Source organism: Cyprinodon tularosa, unplaced genomic scaffold, assembly GCF_016077235.1.
Source record: "Cyprinodon tularosa strain WSP-4 unplaced genomic scaffold, ASM1607723v1 ctg161, whole genome shotgun sequence".
In the NCBI taxonomy this organism is placed as follows: domain Eukaryota; kingdom Metazoa; phylum Chordata; class Actinopteri; order Cyprinodontiformes; family Cyprinodontidae; genus Cyprinodon; species Cyprinodon tularosa.
Window position 1 is genome coordinate 286,440 of NW_024038449.1, and position 18,746 is coordinate 305,185.

Genomic DNA, 18,746 nt, shown 5'->3' on the forward strand with positions numbered 1-18,746 from the left:
GTTAAAAAGCTTCTTAAAAATAGGGGCTCTTAAGGGATAAACGATCATTGGAAGGATTTTATTCTATATAATTTACCTCTGAATAGCCTTCTCCTGCTGAGTGCATTTGTACTGCACACATTTCTCAAAGACCATCATGCAGCCGTCCTGGTCTGCTGGGAGTCCATTGACAGGCGAGCTCCCTTTCCCCTTTCCTCTGCTTTCCCTTTCAGACAAGCCACAAGCTAAAAGCTCCGACTCCAGTTCATCCAACAGCGACTCTTGTGACAACGAGCGTTGGATCTGAGAAATGAGCTTTCGACTGCAATCAGTGTCATAGGGGCTTGATGAGGACTGTGAGGGGAGAGGGACGCCAGAGCTGGTCTGTGGGCTAGAAGCTGGCGAGAGGCTGAGTGTGTCTGAGCTCGGAGTGGAGGCTCCATTAGAGATCCCAGAGGTAGAAGAGTCTATGGGGGAGCTTTTGGAAGTGCTTTGGACAGAATGGAGTGAAGGACTTTCAGCATTGCTGCTGCTGTCTGCAGTGGGAGACTGTGACGGCTGCTCACTGTCAGCTTGAGATGTCGCATCAAAAGTCAAAAAGGTCTCCACTGTACCTTCGATAACGGAAGGAGAGGTTTCTGCAACATCATGACAGGCAGAGGTAGTCTCATTTGAAAGATGGCCAAGTGTGTCAGTCTGAACATCAGCGGTCGTCTCTCCTTCATCATGATAGTCCACACCGCATATATGAGCTCCATCTCCGCTTTCCAGCTGTTTTTCCACTTTTTCCTGATTGCAAGTCTTCACCTCATGTCCACTGTTCTGAAAAATGAGCTCCTCTTCTTCAACGCTTGATGTACTTGTACGTAACACGGCTCTAGGGTTTGAATCCTCTGTAGACAATTTATCATCTGATGCTTCCATTTTCTGTGCATCTGTAGTGGGAGCAGGCTGTTTCATTGCCGCTTATGTTCAAATCTGGCAGCAAGAAGGCAAAAAAACAAAAAAGTAGTTAAAAAAAAAGGAAAACAAGCTGGCTTAATGACAGTTTATCTGTAAACAACAAAAAGTTCCTTAAAATCATTCATACGGTATCCCTGAGCTATTTATATGTTGCATCCTCCTGATCGGTACTTCGTAGATCATTCATTACCGAAAGGAAAAACCTGAAGAATGTCCACAGACACACTAGAGAGCTGGGACAATACACAAAAGAGGTGTGTCTTTTGCCCCGCCTGTGACAGGATTACATTTGCCGGAAGGCGTGTGACAGAGAACGTCACACAGCTGTGATTGTTATTCAAGATTACAGTATCTATTGGCTTCATTCGACACCTGAAACACTTGCAGCATGGGCCTAACATTTTAATTCACCTATTGCCTCAAATCAGAGAATTTTTATGAAAAAAGTTACACCCAAACAGATGTAGGTAGGCTGAAGCAAAGAAGTAAATAATAAAAAATAAAACTAATACATTAACTCTTATCCAGCACTAGAGTGAAAAGGGGCTTATCAGCATTTACTGTGTTAATGATCACTGGGTACATTTAGTGTGAGTGGAGGCCTTACAAACTTTAATAGTAATTTATGTTTTTATTTACCTTTTTTTTTCCCTTTTACAGCTAAAGCTCTTTATGCTCCCAGGATCACTAACCCCACCCATTTCATGCCCATCCTCTGTTAATAACCCATATCCTTTTACACAAGTAGAGAACAACACAAACCAATGTTTAAATATTATCCCAAAAGATCTTCTTACAGAGTGAAATATCTTGATTTTCACTCATTTTGCTGTTTCTATGTGAAAACCTAAGCTAGTACTTACATAATGATGCTCCTCTGACAGGTGTCGTGCCACAACACCTAGCTAGTACCATCATAAATCTACCACTTCCCCTTTATAATCGATTACATAACAAAGTTAATTATTTGTAACAATAAGCAGCCAAATGATGATCATTATAGTGTTTGATCTTTTATTTACATTCCGTGGCATTTGACGTTAGCTCTACCTGTCCCTCTGACTTGTTAGCATGCTAGCCTGTCAGTTAGCTTCAGGGCATCGGGGCTAACTGTTGGGCTACTATATCAGCTTAAACCGCATATAACAAATAAACAAAGAAGCAACGATGTTTAATAATGAACACGCGGCAAGGTTGACATGTTTTAACGTCATATGTTGTTATTTTATCCAGTTAGCTGAGCTAAAAATGATAACACAGACGTTAGCTGAGGCTAATGCTAGCATGCATCAATGACGTAGGGTGAAGCTAAATAAAGATGGTTGTATTTATACCCACCAAAACCCAACAAGTCATCGTGTATGTCCGTGCAGTGACGGTCAGAACTGCCCGTTAAAGCAGCTGATCGCCCAGCTACAGCTACTCACTGCTATGACACATCAACAAATATGGCCACAGTAGAAGGAGATTGATAGAAACCAATGAATGCCCGCTGACAAGTGACGTCGCTCTGACGTTAAAGCACAGAACAGGTACACCTGCAGGTATTTACAAAGGAAAACCATGAAAATGAAACCACCCTTGCCTCCTCTGCTTAAAAAAAGTAACAATGTTTTATTTTCTCATCTAAATTGTTTATTTTGCTTTCATTCTTTATATCCTTCCCTTTTACTTCAGATAGTGACTTATCTGTATGCTTTTATTGGATTATGACATATTTTATTTCCTTATATGAATATAAAAAAAGGACAGACTTAAACATAAAAAGACATGGTTCTCCCACAGATTCTGAAGGAAACATAATATTACAGTTGTGTCAAAATGTTTTTAGAAAATCAAAAGATTTTTATTTGTTTACATTTCATCTACAGGTAGTTTACTATGAAGAATAACCACAAGAAATGTAATCATTTACGCTGCAACTGGAATATCCCTTTGGACTGTTTTAACAGACCTTCAAGCATCATAAGAACAATATCATCCTTAGTTCTGTGGAAAGAGTTAATGGGAAAAGCTGATTTAATCTTGTTGCTCTGATTGTATCTGTGGCTGACTATTTTTAGTCAGCCATTGTTTCCTCTGAGGCAAAATAGCCGTTCATTCTTGATTTGCATCAAAAAGACTTGAAAGACAAGGATAGTTCTGTGTGTCAGGTTTCACTCAAATTGTAATACTCTTAAAGTGGATGAAAGCTTCAGGGTACACAAGAAAGCCCAGCAATAATCACGTGGTCCCCACCAGTGCAGAGCTTGCTTAGGAATGATAGTGGATGTGTATGTGTTTGGTTCTATAGACATAAACTCAACTTTATTTATCCCTTGGGATTACTCCTTCAGGGAAATTCTGGTTCCAGTAGCTTATATAGAGTAAAAAGAGTTAAAGCAAGATGCCATTAAAGATAAAAAAAAAAAAAAAAAAATGCCAGACAATATAAAAAGAGTGTATATAGTACAAAAAAAAAGCATTAAAAAAGAAAAAAGTGGTAACTTCCTGGAATATGTTTCCTTAGATATAAAAAATCTAAAAAGTAAAGTATAGTCACATTGAGATAGAGACTAATGGTGAGAGGGAGCAGGGACCCCCTAATTATATGTTTTATATTATAATATGTTATATCAAACTTATCCCTCTATCAAATATGGAGTAATGTAACAAACGTAATTTCTCCCTGGGATTATTAAAGTATTTCTGATTCTGATTCCTCATTGATGGGACAGGTGTTGTGAATGAAACTGTGGCCAGCTTGAAAGAGCTCCTGTGTGTCGCTGAATGTGTGCATTGATGACTGAAAGACATCTCCTGCCTCCATTTATCTCTTTACTACAGTGTGTTGAATTCATGTTAATATGCATTTAAAGACATTTCAATTAGTGGGAAAAAAATGCAGAAGGGGAATATTAAAAAAAAGTCTAATCAACCAAAATTTTCGCGACCCCCATGCAGTACCTCTGTGGACCCCCTGCTGAAGACCTCTGCTTCAGGGTGTTTGGAAAAAGAAGATGAATGAAAATTGTAAACATTTAACAATCGTCTCTTTGAGACACTAGACGCATTTTACAGAAGTGGAAAAAAAGGTTTTATAGTCACAAACTGAAGGGAAATCTTTATAAAATCGCAATAGGAAAGAGCCAGCTTAGAAACATTAAATATAGCACATTTTAACCTAGCAGGATTAAGGGTGAGAACCCAAAGATAATTTTTATCTGTATGATTCTTTACAGTTAAATACTTATATACTCTATACTGAAAAGAATTCATTGTAATACAAAATACATACAGAAAGCGCAATGGTGTAAATATCGGTAAGCAGAGAATGCAGTTGCTTACGGCCCCCGGCCTCTTACGGGCCCCGTCAATGACACCTGGTTGACCCCCTTCGCAATTATGGACTAGGACATCTGATTGCTGACGTAATGAGGCAAAAAATTCCTTAAAAAAACCCACCTGACTTTAAAATGGCTGACTGGAACTTATTTATACCCCAACACATGCCAGATTTCACATGATGGTGAGCCGTTGAAACGCGACACCAATAGCAAAGCAGACAGTGGTACTTTTAATTACTATGTTAATAACTGTGTATAGTTCATTAGACGGTTGGTAAAAAATACGCTCATATATGTTTCAAACCGCAATATAGATTTTAAAAGAAAAATGTATTTGATTATTTTATAATTATTATTGTTACACCACAACTTGGAATTATGGGTAATCCAGAGTGTTGTACTTCATATGGGCTATGGCAAGCTTGCCATACTTCCAGGAGGATGGTTCCTAAAAAATTCCTTACTGTCAGGAAAAGTTAAGTCAGCGTGTGATGCTTTAAATTTTGAAATTTGAGATATCTTGAAAGGAATTTTGACTAGGCAAAATGTAATTTAAGATATCTTGAATTATTATTCTTCCTAATCAGAATATAAATACAGATATCTTAAATTATCATTCCGGATAGTCAAAATGTGGTTTTGTCTACTCAAAATGTATTTTAAGATATCTGGAACATATTTATGGATGGTCAGACGAAACCGAATTTATGTTAAAAAGGCTTGCCATATTCTGCCTAGTCATTATTTGCTTTTAAGATATCTATAATTTAGTTTTTACTTGTCAAAACTGCATATCTCCTATCCTACAATACATTTAAAATATCATGAATTATAGTGCAATTTGAGATATCTTTAAAATTATGACTAGTCAAAACAAAAATCGAGATATCTTGAAATTACTTTATGACTAGTCGTAATTTAATCGTAGATATCTGAAATGTGTATTTCAGATAGCCAGTAATTCATTCTAGATATCTTAATATGATGTCTCCATACAGGTTAATGGTAAATCTGACATCATTTGGACTAGTCAGAATGTAATTAGAGATATCTCGAATAGGAATTTTGACAAGTCAAAATATAATTAGAGATATCTTAAATCGCTAAAACGTCTAGTCATAAAACGTTTTGAGATATCTTGAATGTAAAGGCAGTACAACCGATTTATGTGAAAACTGCTTGCCATAGCCCCACCCTAATAATGTTGCTTAGAGGCCTATTGTTATCTCGTTACGCCATTGAGAAAGCGTTCGATGATTTGCCTTCCAAAAAATAAAACAGGATTGACACTATTTTTTGAACACAGAGAAGGTTCCGATAAACATCTCTCCGCGTAATTAACGTTCAAGCGGTTTTGATTTTGACCTTCTGGTGACGTCATCACGCAGGTGCCGCGCTCATTTTCTTCTCACGAGCAGCCCGAGAACGTAGGTAAATTTGAGCGCCCAAATGCTTAACACATTCTTTAAATATTAAATCATAACTTTTGATGCTGACAGCTTTGCTCTCCTTTACTTTTAAGAACTTTCTTAAAGTAGCGTTTAGCAAGATAGCTGACGCACGTGAGCTTTAATGCTAACCTTGAGTTAGCTAGCTAAGAGCGTTTTAATAAAAGTACTTTCCCTCGTTATTCAACGCGCTGAGCTGCGAAACAAAATATTATTTTGCTATACCACTATAGACATGAGCGCTTCTTATCCTACATCCACGGTTAAACCCACCCGGCCGCTGAGGAGACCTTTGTCCAGCCCGGGTTTGTCTTTACTATCCAGGCAAAGATTCCCCGCTGCTGCATCTGCACGCATCCCTGAAGATGGTAAGCCTAGGTGCTCCCTTTTTACATTTTTTGTTTTTAAATTCCTCTTATTGTTTTAATTTGGTACATTCGACAAAACAAAAGCCTTTTTATTAAATACTTTTCCCAGGCTCCACCACTTCAACAGTAAGCAGAAATGAATCGCTGGTATGTATCAAATTTTTACTGCCATATTATCATGTCTGCACCAACAAGAGGTGAGATAAATGCTACAGTTGCTACAATTGACATATATGCATGTAAAACATAAAAGGATAACATTTAAGAGTCAAAACTTCACTTTAAATTAAACCTGTATATCAATGTATGATAAAACAAAACAATTTAACTGTTCATTTTCACTAACTAATAATAATTTATAGATAAAGGCAACTTAAAATTCAGTCTATTAGAGCAGCTTTTTTTTTTTTTTTTCCCAAACCTGATCCACAAGGCACTGCCCTGCGTGTTTTAGGCGTTTACCTGCTTCAACACACCTGATTCAGATGATTGGAGTTCTGGAAACCCTGTTAAAGGGGAACACCGTTTTTTCTTTTTCTTACATTGGCCTCTTGATTTTACGTTATTACATCATGTTCTACTTACCCATATGAATTTTGTGTCATTTAGAGCTGTTCAGAAGATATTCTGTTAGGTTATATCCAAGTAACGTCTTTGTATGGGCAATGACTTCAAGGCACAAACTAAACTGTTCATAGTTAATCATTTATGGTATGCCAGCATTCATAACATGTAGTCGAATCACTGTCCCCCAGACATCTGCGGTTATATTTTTTATATTTATATCTTTTAAAAACAAAGCGGTGTGTGTATGACGTCATCCGCGGGCGTCGGCTACCGTTCATTCATCCTGTCCGCTGAACTGCTGCTAGTTTTCCTCACATGCCTGGAAGATGTCTAGTGCTACTATCACAGATGATCTCGCTCTCGAAATGGAATTGAACGATTCAGATTAGCTAGCCGAATGAATACAAGGGGTAGAGCGTAGCCGCCTGTGGCCCGGGCTGCCTGTCACAACTCCAGTCCAGCGCGTGGATGACGTCATACACACTCCACTTTGTTTTAAAAAAATATAAATATAAAAAAATATAACTGCGGATGTCTTGGGGACAGTGATGCGCCTACATGTTATGAATGCTGGGGTACCATAAATGATCAATTATGAACAGTTTAGTTTGTCCCTTCTAGTCACTTGCCCATTGGAAGACGTTATTTGGATATAACTTAAGGGAATATCTTCAGAACAGCTCCAAATGACACAAAACTCATATGGGTGAGTATAACATCATGTAATAATGTAAATAAAAAAAAATAAATAAAAAAAAATGAGTTCCCCTTTAAACTGCTATCTATTGACATCAGGTTTGTGACAGCCTGGAAACATCCAAGACATGCAGATGCAGGTCAGTGTGCCTTGAGGACCAGTGTTGGAAAACACTGTCTTAAGGCTGACTTACACTTCGAAACTAGGTTGTCTGCGTATGTGTCGCGGTGAACGTAGAGATGTCCCCTTCCCCTCCGAAGACACTCTGCTGCACCTCTCCCAAATTGAAGGTGACCACAGACAGGAGGCATCTGAATGGTCAAATCTACATCCGCTCTACACTATGCGTCTCCTGTTTGGTGCCTTATCGGCTTCCTTTGTTTGTATGACCACCATTGTGGAAAACGACTTGTGAAATTGGACCAGTTAGAAGAGCGAGGTGCGCGAGAACGCTGGGACCCTTTTTCCACCTGGATCCCCGTTCTTTTTTGTCCTCACGTCCCTCCGTTGTCGGACAGACTTGCCCCCATTTCCTCACCGCCTCGGTCGTATCTAGACCCACAGTTAGTTAATGATTTTCCTCTTTTGCATTGTGGAGTGGAATAAACATAGCACAGACCACGCTTCAATATTGAGCATAAATCAAAAATGCCTGCGTCATACCTGCGACAGGCTCACTGCAACACACTGCTGCTGGAATATAACCAACCCTTTAGGCTGCGTTCACACTGCAGCCTGAAGTGACCCAAATCCGATTTTTTTGGCCCATATGCGACCTGTATCGGATCTTTTCATGGCTGTCTGAACGACACAGATCCTATTTTTTTTCCAATGCGACCCAGGCCGCTTGGCTATGTGGTCCTGAATCTGAAAAGAATCTGATCTATACAAATGCGACCTGTTTCTCAAGAGGTCACATTCATCCGACCTGAACGCAATAATACATGACAAAGGTCACTATTATGGGTCATGTTATGAAGAAGCGGCAAGAAAAACAACAACCGTGGCGGACAATGATACAGAGAGTAGTATTTATGTTTAACCATCTTGAACAGATTGTGTTTTTATGGTTGGGAAAGATCGTTAGATGCGCTCCATTGCGTTGTCTGACTGCAGTTCACACAGGAGATCACGTACAAGTTATATTTGGAAATGTTAACGGCAACTAGGGGTGGAACGGTTCACAAAATCCACGGTTCGGTTCGATTCACGGTTTCTGATCACGGTTTTCTGTTCGGTTCGGTTCGATACATGTTGATTGTTACTCCGAAATCCCATAAAAATTTATGGAATTAATGAAAAAGATCCCCCAAAAAATAATGGATTGTAATTATTTTAAATGATCCGCAGAAACCCTGGATCATTTCCGTATGTTTTGCTGCTTTGAATTTAATCATCTCGTGCATGCTCTCTACCATCTCCAAGGGACTCCGAGGGGAGCGGATGGAGGGAGCCACAGTGGAGGCTGCAGGCTTTGCTTTGAGCAGCCGGGCTGGAGCGCAGCGGGGGTTGCTGACGGAGTATGAGGGATTTCGGGGTTAGCATGACATGTTGGTCATGTTGCTGTTAGCGTAAACAAAACGTGTTGCACAATGCTTGCACACTGTTGCACTTTTATCCACAACTTTCTTTCCGCCGTCATCGTAGGTCACTCTAAATGCAAGGCGCTCCCATACAGCAGACCTATAAAGTGCTGCTGGCGCGTCTTCCAACTCCTGTTCTTTCCCACTCGCCATTCCGACACAATTCTCTACAGCAACTGATTTTTTTCCCTGCTACACCTGGCTACGCTGCTTCGCTTCTTCTTCTTCTTGTTTACTACTGGTGGTTGGCTTTGGTCGCAGTACCGCCACCTTCTGCTCTGGAGTGTAAACGCTTCGCCTATGAGAAAAAGGAGCAGCGCATGAACCGAACGAAACACACGCGAACTGAACCGAGACAGTCGAACCGAACGGTTCTGACGGTTTTCATAAATCTTCCCATCCCTAACGGCAACACAAACAAATTGGGATTTCACAAAAAAACTGAATTGAGCATCAAGGCCTTCAGTGTAAATGTAGCCTTAGATAAATTTGGTTAATGAAAATGTTAATTAAGTGCATGCTTTTAATACCAGATAAGAGATGCCAATTTTCCCTTGTGTCTACATTGTTTCAACACGTTGGTTTTTTTCAGTAGGTATATTTCATTTATATAGCACATTTCATTTGCCACACTATTCAGTGATGTACATGTAATGACCATAAAAGTAAAATGGAATAGAAAACCCCTTTATTAGAGAAATTCTAGTGTTTATAACAGGAAAAAAACTGTCACACAAATGTGGACCTTAGAAAAATGTTTAACAATAACATAACAGTGAAGAGTTAAAAGATAAACAATGAAATACTGTACTGTTAAGTGTTTAAACAATATAAAACTGTGCACCTGGAGAACAAACCAATATACAGCTTTGGACATTTTTACAGGAATGGATATTTGAAAATAGCAGCAACACCAGAGATCTGCAAAAATGACAGCAGCATGTTGTTTAACTGACTGAGGTAGAAACTGTGCAAAATCCACATGAATGTTACAACTTATTGAGGTTGTTGGGAACAGTGTTGGTTATAAATCATAGCTGCTGGGTGAAGGGATCTGTGATAACGCTCACGGGTGCATTTAGGGTGCATCAGTCTGTCCCTGAAGGAGCTCTCTTGTTCTGCAACAGCTTCATGCATGGGGTGGGAGATTTTATCCAACAGAGATGTTAATTTAGTTAGGATCATTTTGTTTCTACCTCCTGCACTGAGCCCAGAAGGCATCCAGTCACAGAGCTGGCCTTCCTGATTAGCTTATCCAGCTGCTTTCTCTCAGCTACAGATAATCCACTGCTCCAACAGACGGCTCCATAGAAGCTGTATATATAGAGTGTATTACAGTGGCATAGCATCTTTTAACAGATAGCAATCCTGTTATAAAATTAATAAAAATGCATAAATGCAGTTAACTGACATTTCTATTGGGGCTAGGCAATTCATATTTTTTTGCGATATCACGATTCAACAAATTTTTTTAGTGAGAAAGAATACCTCAAAACATCATCCGTGCAGTTAGTTTATCAGGATTATGATCCAACTGAAAAATGTACTTCTTTTTTAGAGAGCCTGACCTCCAGCATACAGCTGGTGCGCTGTCAGATCGGCATACATTGCACAACAGAGAATTATTTCCACATTAAATTTTAGCAGCAGTATTATGACCAGCCAAAACACGTTTATTTTAACTTTTAAAAAAGAAAATCGGCTTTGATCATCAGTATCGGACGGGGCCCTGATACTCCACTAAAATGGTGGTATTGGTATCGGCGAGTACCAACAAATAGGGCATGATACCATTTTCAGACCAAAAGTTTATTCAACTATTTTCACCCATTGCAGGTAAAAAGTTCTAATACAAAGATTAACTTTGTATTAGTTTTTTTCCTGCTTCACAAAGGTAGGTAGCAGCTTGACAAAGCCATGATGGCAATTATTTTACATCCAACTGGTATGTAGTTCTTCATATACACACACACATCATTTTCAAACAGATGGAATCGGTATCGGCCGATACAGCACAGCCAGGTATCAGGGCCAAAAAATGGCATCGGTGCAACACTATTGATTCTACTGTTGTTTCTTGGGTGATGAAATGGGCAGTCATAATTGAAGTTTCTGGGATGTTGAGAGAAGAAGCATTTAGAGCTAAAATCATATTAGTCAATATTAATTTATCAGTTAGTTTAGTAGTAAAACCGTGTGTGGGAATTTGAATTTGGTTACATTTTCTTTTCATGTTTAAAATCATAGAAAAGAATGGCTGTGTTTAATATTGTCATTCAGAATTCATTTAGGTCAGATAAAAACGAAGCGTATGCCGATCCGACAACGTATGCTGTTCTGACTGAACAGCAGCGGCAGCGCTGTAAATCCCTGCTGAAAAACTCTCTGTTGCAGCCAGATTAAAGCCAGAATATACAGCAGAATATTTTTAGTCAGCAGGTTTTAACATTTTTAGTTAGATTGCGTGGTGTTTCAACATTGTTCATATAAAAAATGTTTTAGTGCAGCAATAATGATTAGAGCTTGTTCTCTTTTCCTTGTAGCCTACATAAAAAAAAAAACATTCTTTTTACATTTTGGTGTTTAAAATTAATTTTTCATATCCAGAAATCTCTGCAGAAAAATAACAGCTTGCAGCCTGTGTCTATTTCCCCTAAAAAAAAAAAAACTCCTGGATCATCTTTTCTTATTGGTTGACGCTTCCGTGTTATGCCGAGAAATACCTGCCTGTGAATTATCTTCCGTCTCGCACACTGATGAGAAAACAGATTGAAATATTAGTGAAGAGGGAACTTTTGAGCTTATTCTTAATGTTTTCTTGTTTCTTATGCATGGATTCCCTAAAATTGAGTTTTAGTTGAAAGATAAATGATGAGAAATACCCGACTGTAGATAATTACCTCCCCTGTTGCAGGAACATGCATCGCCCTAAACTCGCAAATTGATGAGAAAATGGATTGAAATATGAAAGAAAAGGGAACTTTTTAAACCTACTGTTGTACGTTCTGTACTTCTGTACAGACTGTAGCACATAAACTAAAACGTGTCTCTTTAACAGTAAAAATCGTATGCATTCGACTTTATCTGTCCACCAAAACTAAATTTTACAGCATTCAAGCATAAGAAACATAAAAACATTAAAAATATGTTTAAAAGTTCCCTTTTCTTTCATATTTCAGTCCATTTTCTCATCAGTTTGTGAGATTGGAGGTTATTCTCAACATAACACCGGTGTCCAGCTTCAAAAGCTAAATTTCTTAAACTCTAGCATCAAAAGGCGGACATTCTGATGCCTGAACACTCGGACGGCAGAACACCCAGATGCGGTGCCCGCAACACTTTGACACCCTTCAATGCTGTCCCCTATAGACTTTGCGTGTAAATCAGATGCTCTGATGCTGATTACGCGCCTAGTCTGAATACACCAATAGAAAATTTCCACTCTAGACCTTTAGGTGGCGGTAAACTCTTAAAATGGGTTTTCCGCCACAAAGCAGAGAGGAGAGAATTACAGTTGGCACGCAGATCTATAAATACAAGTAGAAGCAAAGTGTTTTTCACACAAAGGTTACAGTAAACTCCTGCGACATTGGACTCTGGATAACCAAGTTTTAAAGTTGCTGAAAAACTTCAACCCTGGAGTGAAACATCTAGCTTATGGTTAGTGCAAAGGGAAAAGACAGGCCACAAGCTTCCAACCCCAGACTAACTGTAAAAGTAGAAAACAAAGTTGTTTCCAACATTTTTAAAGCCTCTTTAAATCATCTAAAGCCGGGCGTACACTGTGCGATTTTCGGGGCAATTTTCCAGTTGTGCATGAATCTTTCGATCGGCCCAATTTTCAGCCTTATCGTGCATCGTGAGTCATGTAGTGTACAGGGGGCAACGAGGGGCGATCGGCCTCTAACGACCACCTCCGTCAGGAATCGTGAGGTCGGGAGAAGAACAAACATTAAGAGCGACAGTGAGTTCTTTGCAAGATTTGTTCACAATCTGATTCTTATAATGCTGGTTTAACTGAGAATTTTGAATCTCCACCCCTTTTTGTACGTCTTGGGGAACCACACCCATTCATCCACCACACAGGAGTTTCTTAGAGCCTCTATGTAAATTCTAAAAACTAGGCTTGAAATATAATGGCCGCCATGTTGGTTTTAAATTTATGGTTGCCTGTGTATTTCTTAGCTTGTTGATGAGCTTACAATCCCGTGAAATCTCGGATGGAGCAGTACATCTATTTGCCCTAGTTATTTATTTCTGCATCTGTGTGTTGTTAAAATGAAAATGTCTGTTTCAATGAAGTGATTTCTCCCCTTGGATTATCAGTTGACAGGATTGGACCATCCAGCTCCCTTGTGCTACATCTGTGGAAAGCAAGGTAATACTAGAGTTATAGAGTCAGTAAGTAAAGGTTTTAATCAAGAAAGATGCTTCTTTTGTTGATTTTTTTATTTTTTATTTTTTCATTCCATATGGCGTTTTGTGGGGGGGAAAAAAACACTTTTGAAAAATCACTCATTTTATTAGTGTTGTTTTGTGTGCATTTTCCAACCAACAATAAAGATCAATTTCTCCTGCTGTTAAATAGGAAATTTCCGCTGCATGCGCTGCAAGAAAAAGAGTTATTGCTCTGTGGATTGTCAGACGGAAGACTGGAAAAACCACAGATACACCTGCAAAGCTGTTGACCCAGAGCCTGAAATGTAGGTTTGGTCACTAATTTTAAAGCTTTTAATTTTCTGGAAATCAAGCTATTTTCAAATATATGTGTGCCTTTTTAATTTAAAGAAAAAAGCCTGAGGAAAACCTTGCATTGCAAAGCACTGGTCTCAAGGAAAGCCTTGCAGAATTGCCGGTAAGTAACTTGGTTGTTTAAATCTTTGCACTTCAAATATAAATCAAAACTCTTTACTATATGCTTTAATATTTCTGATATTTAAAGGCTGGTGATACATCTAGCAACAACAGGGTCTATCTAAAACATTTACAAGCTTCTAAAATCAATAAAATGGACTTTCAGGTAAAAAAAAATAAATAAAGGGATACTCCAGTGCATCACCTTTTTGAACATGAAATTGTCTACTGCTTGGTGCAGGACTCTATTTTTTTTCTTTTTTACTTTCAGGCTACTGTTGTTGAATTCACCAGCCCTTGCCGGTTTTTCATCGTTCCCCAAATCCCTGAGATGTACGAAGCTCTACATATCATAAGGACAGAACTTCAGAAAGCATGCAGCAGTTTCTCAGGAGCAGCTTACCTTCCCTGTGAGGGAGAAGTTTGCACAGTCCAGTTTTCCTATGATGAGGTGGGAACAGGTTATTTAATGCATTTTAGGTGTACATATTTAAATAAATTTTTGGCAAGTTATTGACTTAAATGTGTTTTGTTTTTTTTTGTTTTTTTTTCCCTATCAGAACTGGTACAGGGGTTTGGTGCAGACTCTAGCTGCTGACAACCAGACAGCTGATATCCTTTACATTGACTTTGGTAACGAAGAGAAGGTTCCAGTTGAAAGAATCAGACCCCTTCCTGCAAACCTTAAAAATTTCAGCCCATGTGTGAGTGCTTGTAGTTTTGATTCATATTAAAGGGTGATGATAGCCTCTGCAAGGTTCTACATTTACACTTTGCACTGATTCCACTGTTTTTCTTCTTCCTTTTTTTTTTTTTTTTTTGGTTGTTTGCTTTTTTTTTTTTTTAGATTGATCACTGCAGAAGTTATAAAAAAAATCTAAATAAATAAATAGCATTTTACTCTAGGTTTCCGTAACCTGACTCCGCCAGATGGATTTGCTCCGCATATCCATCTGGAAACCTTCTGTAGAAGTAATTTTGGGAAGGGGCGGAAATACTGGTTAGCTGATTGGCCTATGTTGTTGATAGACGGGCCCAATAAACCAATCAGATCAACGAAGCATATGACGTACTAACAGAGCGTCGACGAAGAGGAGCCAATTGATAGATCAAACTCTTGCTGAAACCAGTCGGGAGAAGAACAAAAACATCTTTTCTAGGGATGCACGATATTAGGTTTTTGGACGATATTTTAAAACTCATATAACCGATATCGATACCGATGTTAAAGCTGGACAAAAATAAGTAGTCATTGAAAATAGCAGTTTTGTTATCCATTTCTGACACTTTGAAAAATAATATATATATATTTTCATTTGCTGATATCAAATAGATTTTTAAAAACGCGGTATCGATCTATTTTACTTTCAAAATCTCGTGGAATTTCATCGTTCTGTTACAAACTCTCGTGATTGCAAATTCTTGTGAGATTTTGTTAGTAAAATAGATCGATACCGCGTCAATATATCAACATATAAAAATATGGCAAGATTTCGTGTATTTTCGGGGAATTTCGTAGCATAACGATGACATATAGCAATATTTCATCAGTAAAAGAGATTGATATGGTGTTTTTAAATGGCAATATATCAGCATATGAAGATATTGTGATATTTTAAAGGTATACTATGCAACCGGTGTTGATTTTCCAGCGAGGCTCCCCCCAGAGGGCGAAAGTAAAAGTGCACTGTCGTAAATATGCACAGCTGTTCTCCTGGTTTCTCCGTCAAGCCAGGCGCGGTTGTTTTGAGCTTAGCAGACAGGCGAACGCAACGAATGACTAATGCTGCGTTCACACTGGACACAGCTGGCGCGACAGAAGCAGCGAGTTTACATGCAAAGTCAATGGTTGACGCGCGTCAAGGCGCAGCAAAAGGTCCCGAATGGAGAGATATTTGTGCCATCGGTTTGAGCGCGCAGGAACCAATCCGAGCGTGCAGTGAGACAACACGCGCACGCGCAAAACCGGTCTGGCGCGCGCTCAACTCTGAAAAACCCTCTCAACACACTGTTCTCGCGCTCAGTTTCATCTCTGCGCGTGCTCGAATCCGTCTCTGCTCGCGCTCGCTCGACCTGCTCTCTCTCCGCGCTCAACACCAGCTGTGCGCTCGGCTGTTTCTCCGCTCGCTCGACTCTCTGCGCTCGCAACTTCAGCAATGTATGTAAATGAACCATACCATCAGCCAATCACACCCAGCTTCTTTTCATCCAATGAAAGCATTCCTTCCTTCTTCTTCTTTTCTATCATGGCGGATCGCAAGCAACTTTAAGGTGCATACCGCCACCTACTGTTCATGGGTGTGTAGCAACATTGTTTTACAGCTATTAAATTCTATTTTTTAATTTTGCATTCTGAAGATAACTAAATAATGCTTTCCTTAATCTATAAACATCCTTTATATTTCCTTTATTTCCCAATAATCCTTTAAGACTCCATTCTTGGCCTGTCATTTCAACTACTCTTCTCAATTTTTCCCTTTCAGGTTCATATGTTTTACAGTTCATTAATATGTAAGCATTCGTTCCAAATACTACATCCGGTTAGATGAAAAAAAATACATAAATAAATAAAAACACAATCAGGAAAATCAAACAACTCTTACAGTTATTTTGTCAACATTCCTAAGATAGTACTATAAAATATCTTGAATTATCTCAAATAAACTTCAGTAAAACAGTTATTAGATCATTGCCTCATCCATCTCTTTTACCTGCTATTGACATGGATTTAAATTTGATGTTTTAAAAGAAAAATAAGGAGGATATTTCAGGTTCCAGTATGGTTCAACAATATATAGATAAAAAATATTATGGATATGTTAAATTTTTTATGGATGCTTCAAAATATTCCAATATTAGGAATGGTGTTTTGTTTTAGTTTCATAATTTATTTTTAAATCGGGTAAAAGAATCAGTGATGGAATTCAGCCTACAAAGGAGAAATGTTTTGGATCATATTGGCCTTACAATGGATTGAAGAAATCGTTCCATTAAGAAGTTTAGTTTGCTCTGATTTTAGATCAGCGACTGTTATATTAATTTAAACGCAATTATTCAGACAGCAGACCTGATCTGAAATTTAACAATTATTATTTAGAAGACCTTTTACAGATGGACTCTAAATAAGAGGGTTATTCTTTATTATATATATTAAAAAGAATAATTTGATAAACAGGATTTTTCAGTTGGTGGCGGTAATTGTTGTTTGCCAACCTCCATAAAAAACAACAAAAAGAAGAAACACCCGCCACAAAAGCTAAGAGTAAGGCCAATATGATCCAAAACATTATCTATATACTGTTGAACCATACTTGAACCTGAAATATCCTCCTTATTTTTCTTTTAAAACAGCAAATTTAAATCCATGTCAATAGCAGGTAAAAGAGATGGATGAGGCAATGATCTAATAACTGTTTTACTGAAGTTTATTTGAGATAATTCAGGATATTTTATAGTACTATCTTAGGAATGTTGACAAAATAACTGTAAGAGTAGTTTGATTTTCCTGATTGTGTTTTTATTTATTTATTTATTTTTTTTTCATCTAACCGGATGTAGTATTTGGAACGAATGCTTACATATTAATGAACTGTAAAACATATGAACCTGAAAGGGAAAAATTGAGAAGAGTAGTTGAAATGACAGGCCAAGAATGGAGTCTTAAAGGATTATTGGGAAATAAAGGAAATATAAAGGATGTTTATAGATTAAGGAAAGCATTATTTAGTTAGCTTCAGAATGCAAAATTAAAAAATAGAATTTAATAGATGTAAAACAATGTTGCTACACACTCATGAACAGTAGGTGGCGGTATACACCTTGAAGTTGCTTGCGAACCGCCATGATAGAAAAGAAGAAGAAGGAAGGAATGCTTTCATTGGATGAAAAGAAGCTGAGTGTGATTGGCTGATGGTATGGTTCATTTACATACATTGCTGAAGTTGCGAGCGCAGAGAGTCGAGCGAGCGGAGAAACAGCCGAGCGCACAGCTGGTGTTGAGCGCGGAGAGAGAGCAGGAGAGCAAGCCCGAGCAGAGACGGATTCGAGCACGCGCAGAGATGAAACTGAGCGCGAGAACAGTGTGTTGAGAGGGTTTTTCAGAGTTGAGCGCGCGCCAGACCGGTTTTGCGCGCGCGCGTGTTGTCTCACTGCGCGCTCGGATTGGTTCCTGCGCGCTCAAACCGATGGCACAAATATCTCTCCATAGTCCCGCGGCGCGTTTTGAGCAGCAGGCGCAGTGCGTCTGAGCAGCTGAAGCAGTGCGTCGGGCGCGTTTAATCATCTGACGCAGGGAGAGAGACACAGCGCTGATGATCAGAGGCTATGATCACTCCTCTTAAACAGTTTATTGACGCCTAAATTAACTTAAAATGCAGAAATCTGCCGGCAGAATATGCAGTTTGGATTATTTAGATGAAAAACACCTACCAGCTGCCGTGGTGAACCGCGAGGAGGCGACCGGCCAGAGGCTGCTGATGAAGGGATTCCTACTGTCGGCGCACCGCTGGTATGTGGGGGTCTGAGCGGCTCCGACAGAAAAAATATTGAAGGCAGGATAATAATCTCAATGAACTGACTGCACTGATTACGTTTTCAGGTGTATTTTCTCACTTAAACACATATTAAAACTACTTTATTCCCACTGATCACAGCAAATATAGCTGCAAGGCAGAGAAAGGATAGTGAAGCTCCGCCCAACGCGCGTCAGACACACTTTTGCACCGCGCAGCCAGAGCAGCAAAGCTGCTTCAGCCGCGCGTCAGAACTAACTGGTACAAGCAGCAAAAATGAAGCAGCAGGCACGATTTTGCTGCGTCCGATGTGAACGTAGCATAACTGCACAAAGATCGCCACTGTGCTAGCAACGAGCATGCTTTTAACTGCGGGCGTGTAGCAGTTCTCGCCGTAAAGCAAGACTGACTCTCGCGAGACTTCTGAGCCTGTGGGTGCGGGTCGGTGCT

At 39.0% G+C, this 18,746-nt stretch overlaps 2 protein-coding genes across 5 annotated transcripts in view; one reads left to right on the forward strand and one right to left on the reverse strand.

Annotated features, from left to right (window-relative positions):
• Positions 1-2,428, reverse strand: part of ccdc186 (coiled-coil domain-containing protein 186) — a 41,481-nt gene extending 39,053 nt beyond the window's left edge. For both annotated transcript variants that reach the window (XM_038280573.1, XM_038280572.1), the window contains exons 1-2: positions 2,281-2,428; positions 77-957 (exon numbers count right to left, since the gene is read on the reverse strand). In XM_038280573.1, the coding sequence (XP_038136501.1) occupies positions 77-939 (863 nt within the window). In that variant the 5' untranslated portion in view covers positions 940-957; positions 2,281-2,428. The remainder of the gene's footprint in view (positions 1-76; positions 958-2,280) is intronic.
• A 3,266-nt stretch (positions 2,429-5,694) lies between these two features.
• The window catches only part of tdrd1 (tudor domain containing 1), a 28,108-nt gene continuing 15,056 nt past the window's right edge, over positions 5,695-18,746 (forward strand). For 2 of the 3 annotated variants that reach the window (XM_038280590.1, XM_038280592.1), the window contains exons 1-8: positions 5,695-6,084; positions 6,194-6,231; positions 13,258-13,309; positions 13,520-13,634; positions 13,720-13,786; positions 13,874-13,951; positions 14,057-14,236; positions 14,346-14,489. In XM_038280590.1, coding sequence (XP_038136518.1) covers positions 5,952-6,084; positions 6,194-6,231; positions 13,258-13,309; positions 13,520-13,634; positions 13,720-13,786; positions 13,874-13,951; positions 14,057-14,236; positions 14,346-14,489 — 807 coding nt within the window. In that variant the 5' untranslated portion in view covers positions 5,695-5,951. Of the gene's footprint in view, positions 6,085-6,193; positions 6,232-13,257; positions 13,310-13,519; positions 13,635-13,719; positions 13,787-13,873; positions 13,952-14,048; positions 14,237-14,345; positions 14,490-18,746 lie in introns of all 3 variants that reach the window. The other variant, XM_038280591.1, reaches the window with a different exon arrangement.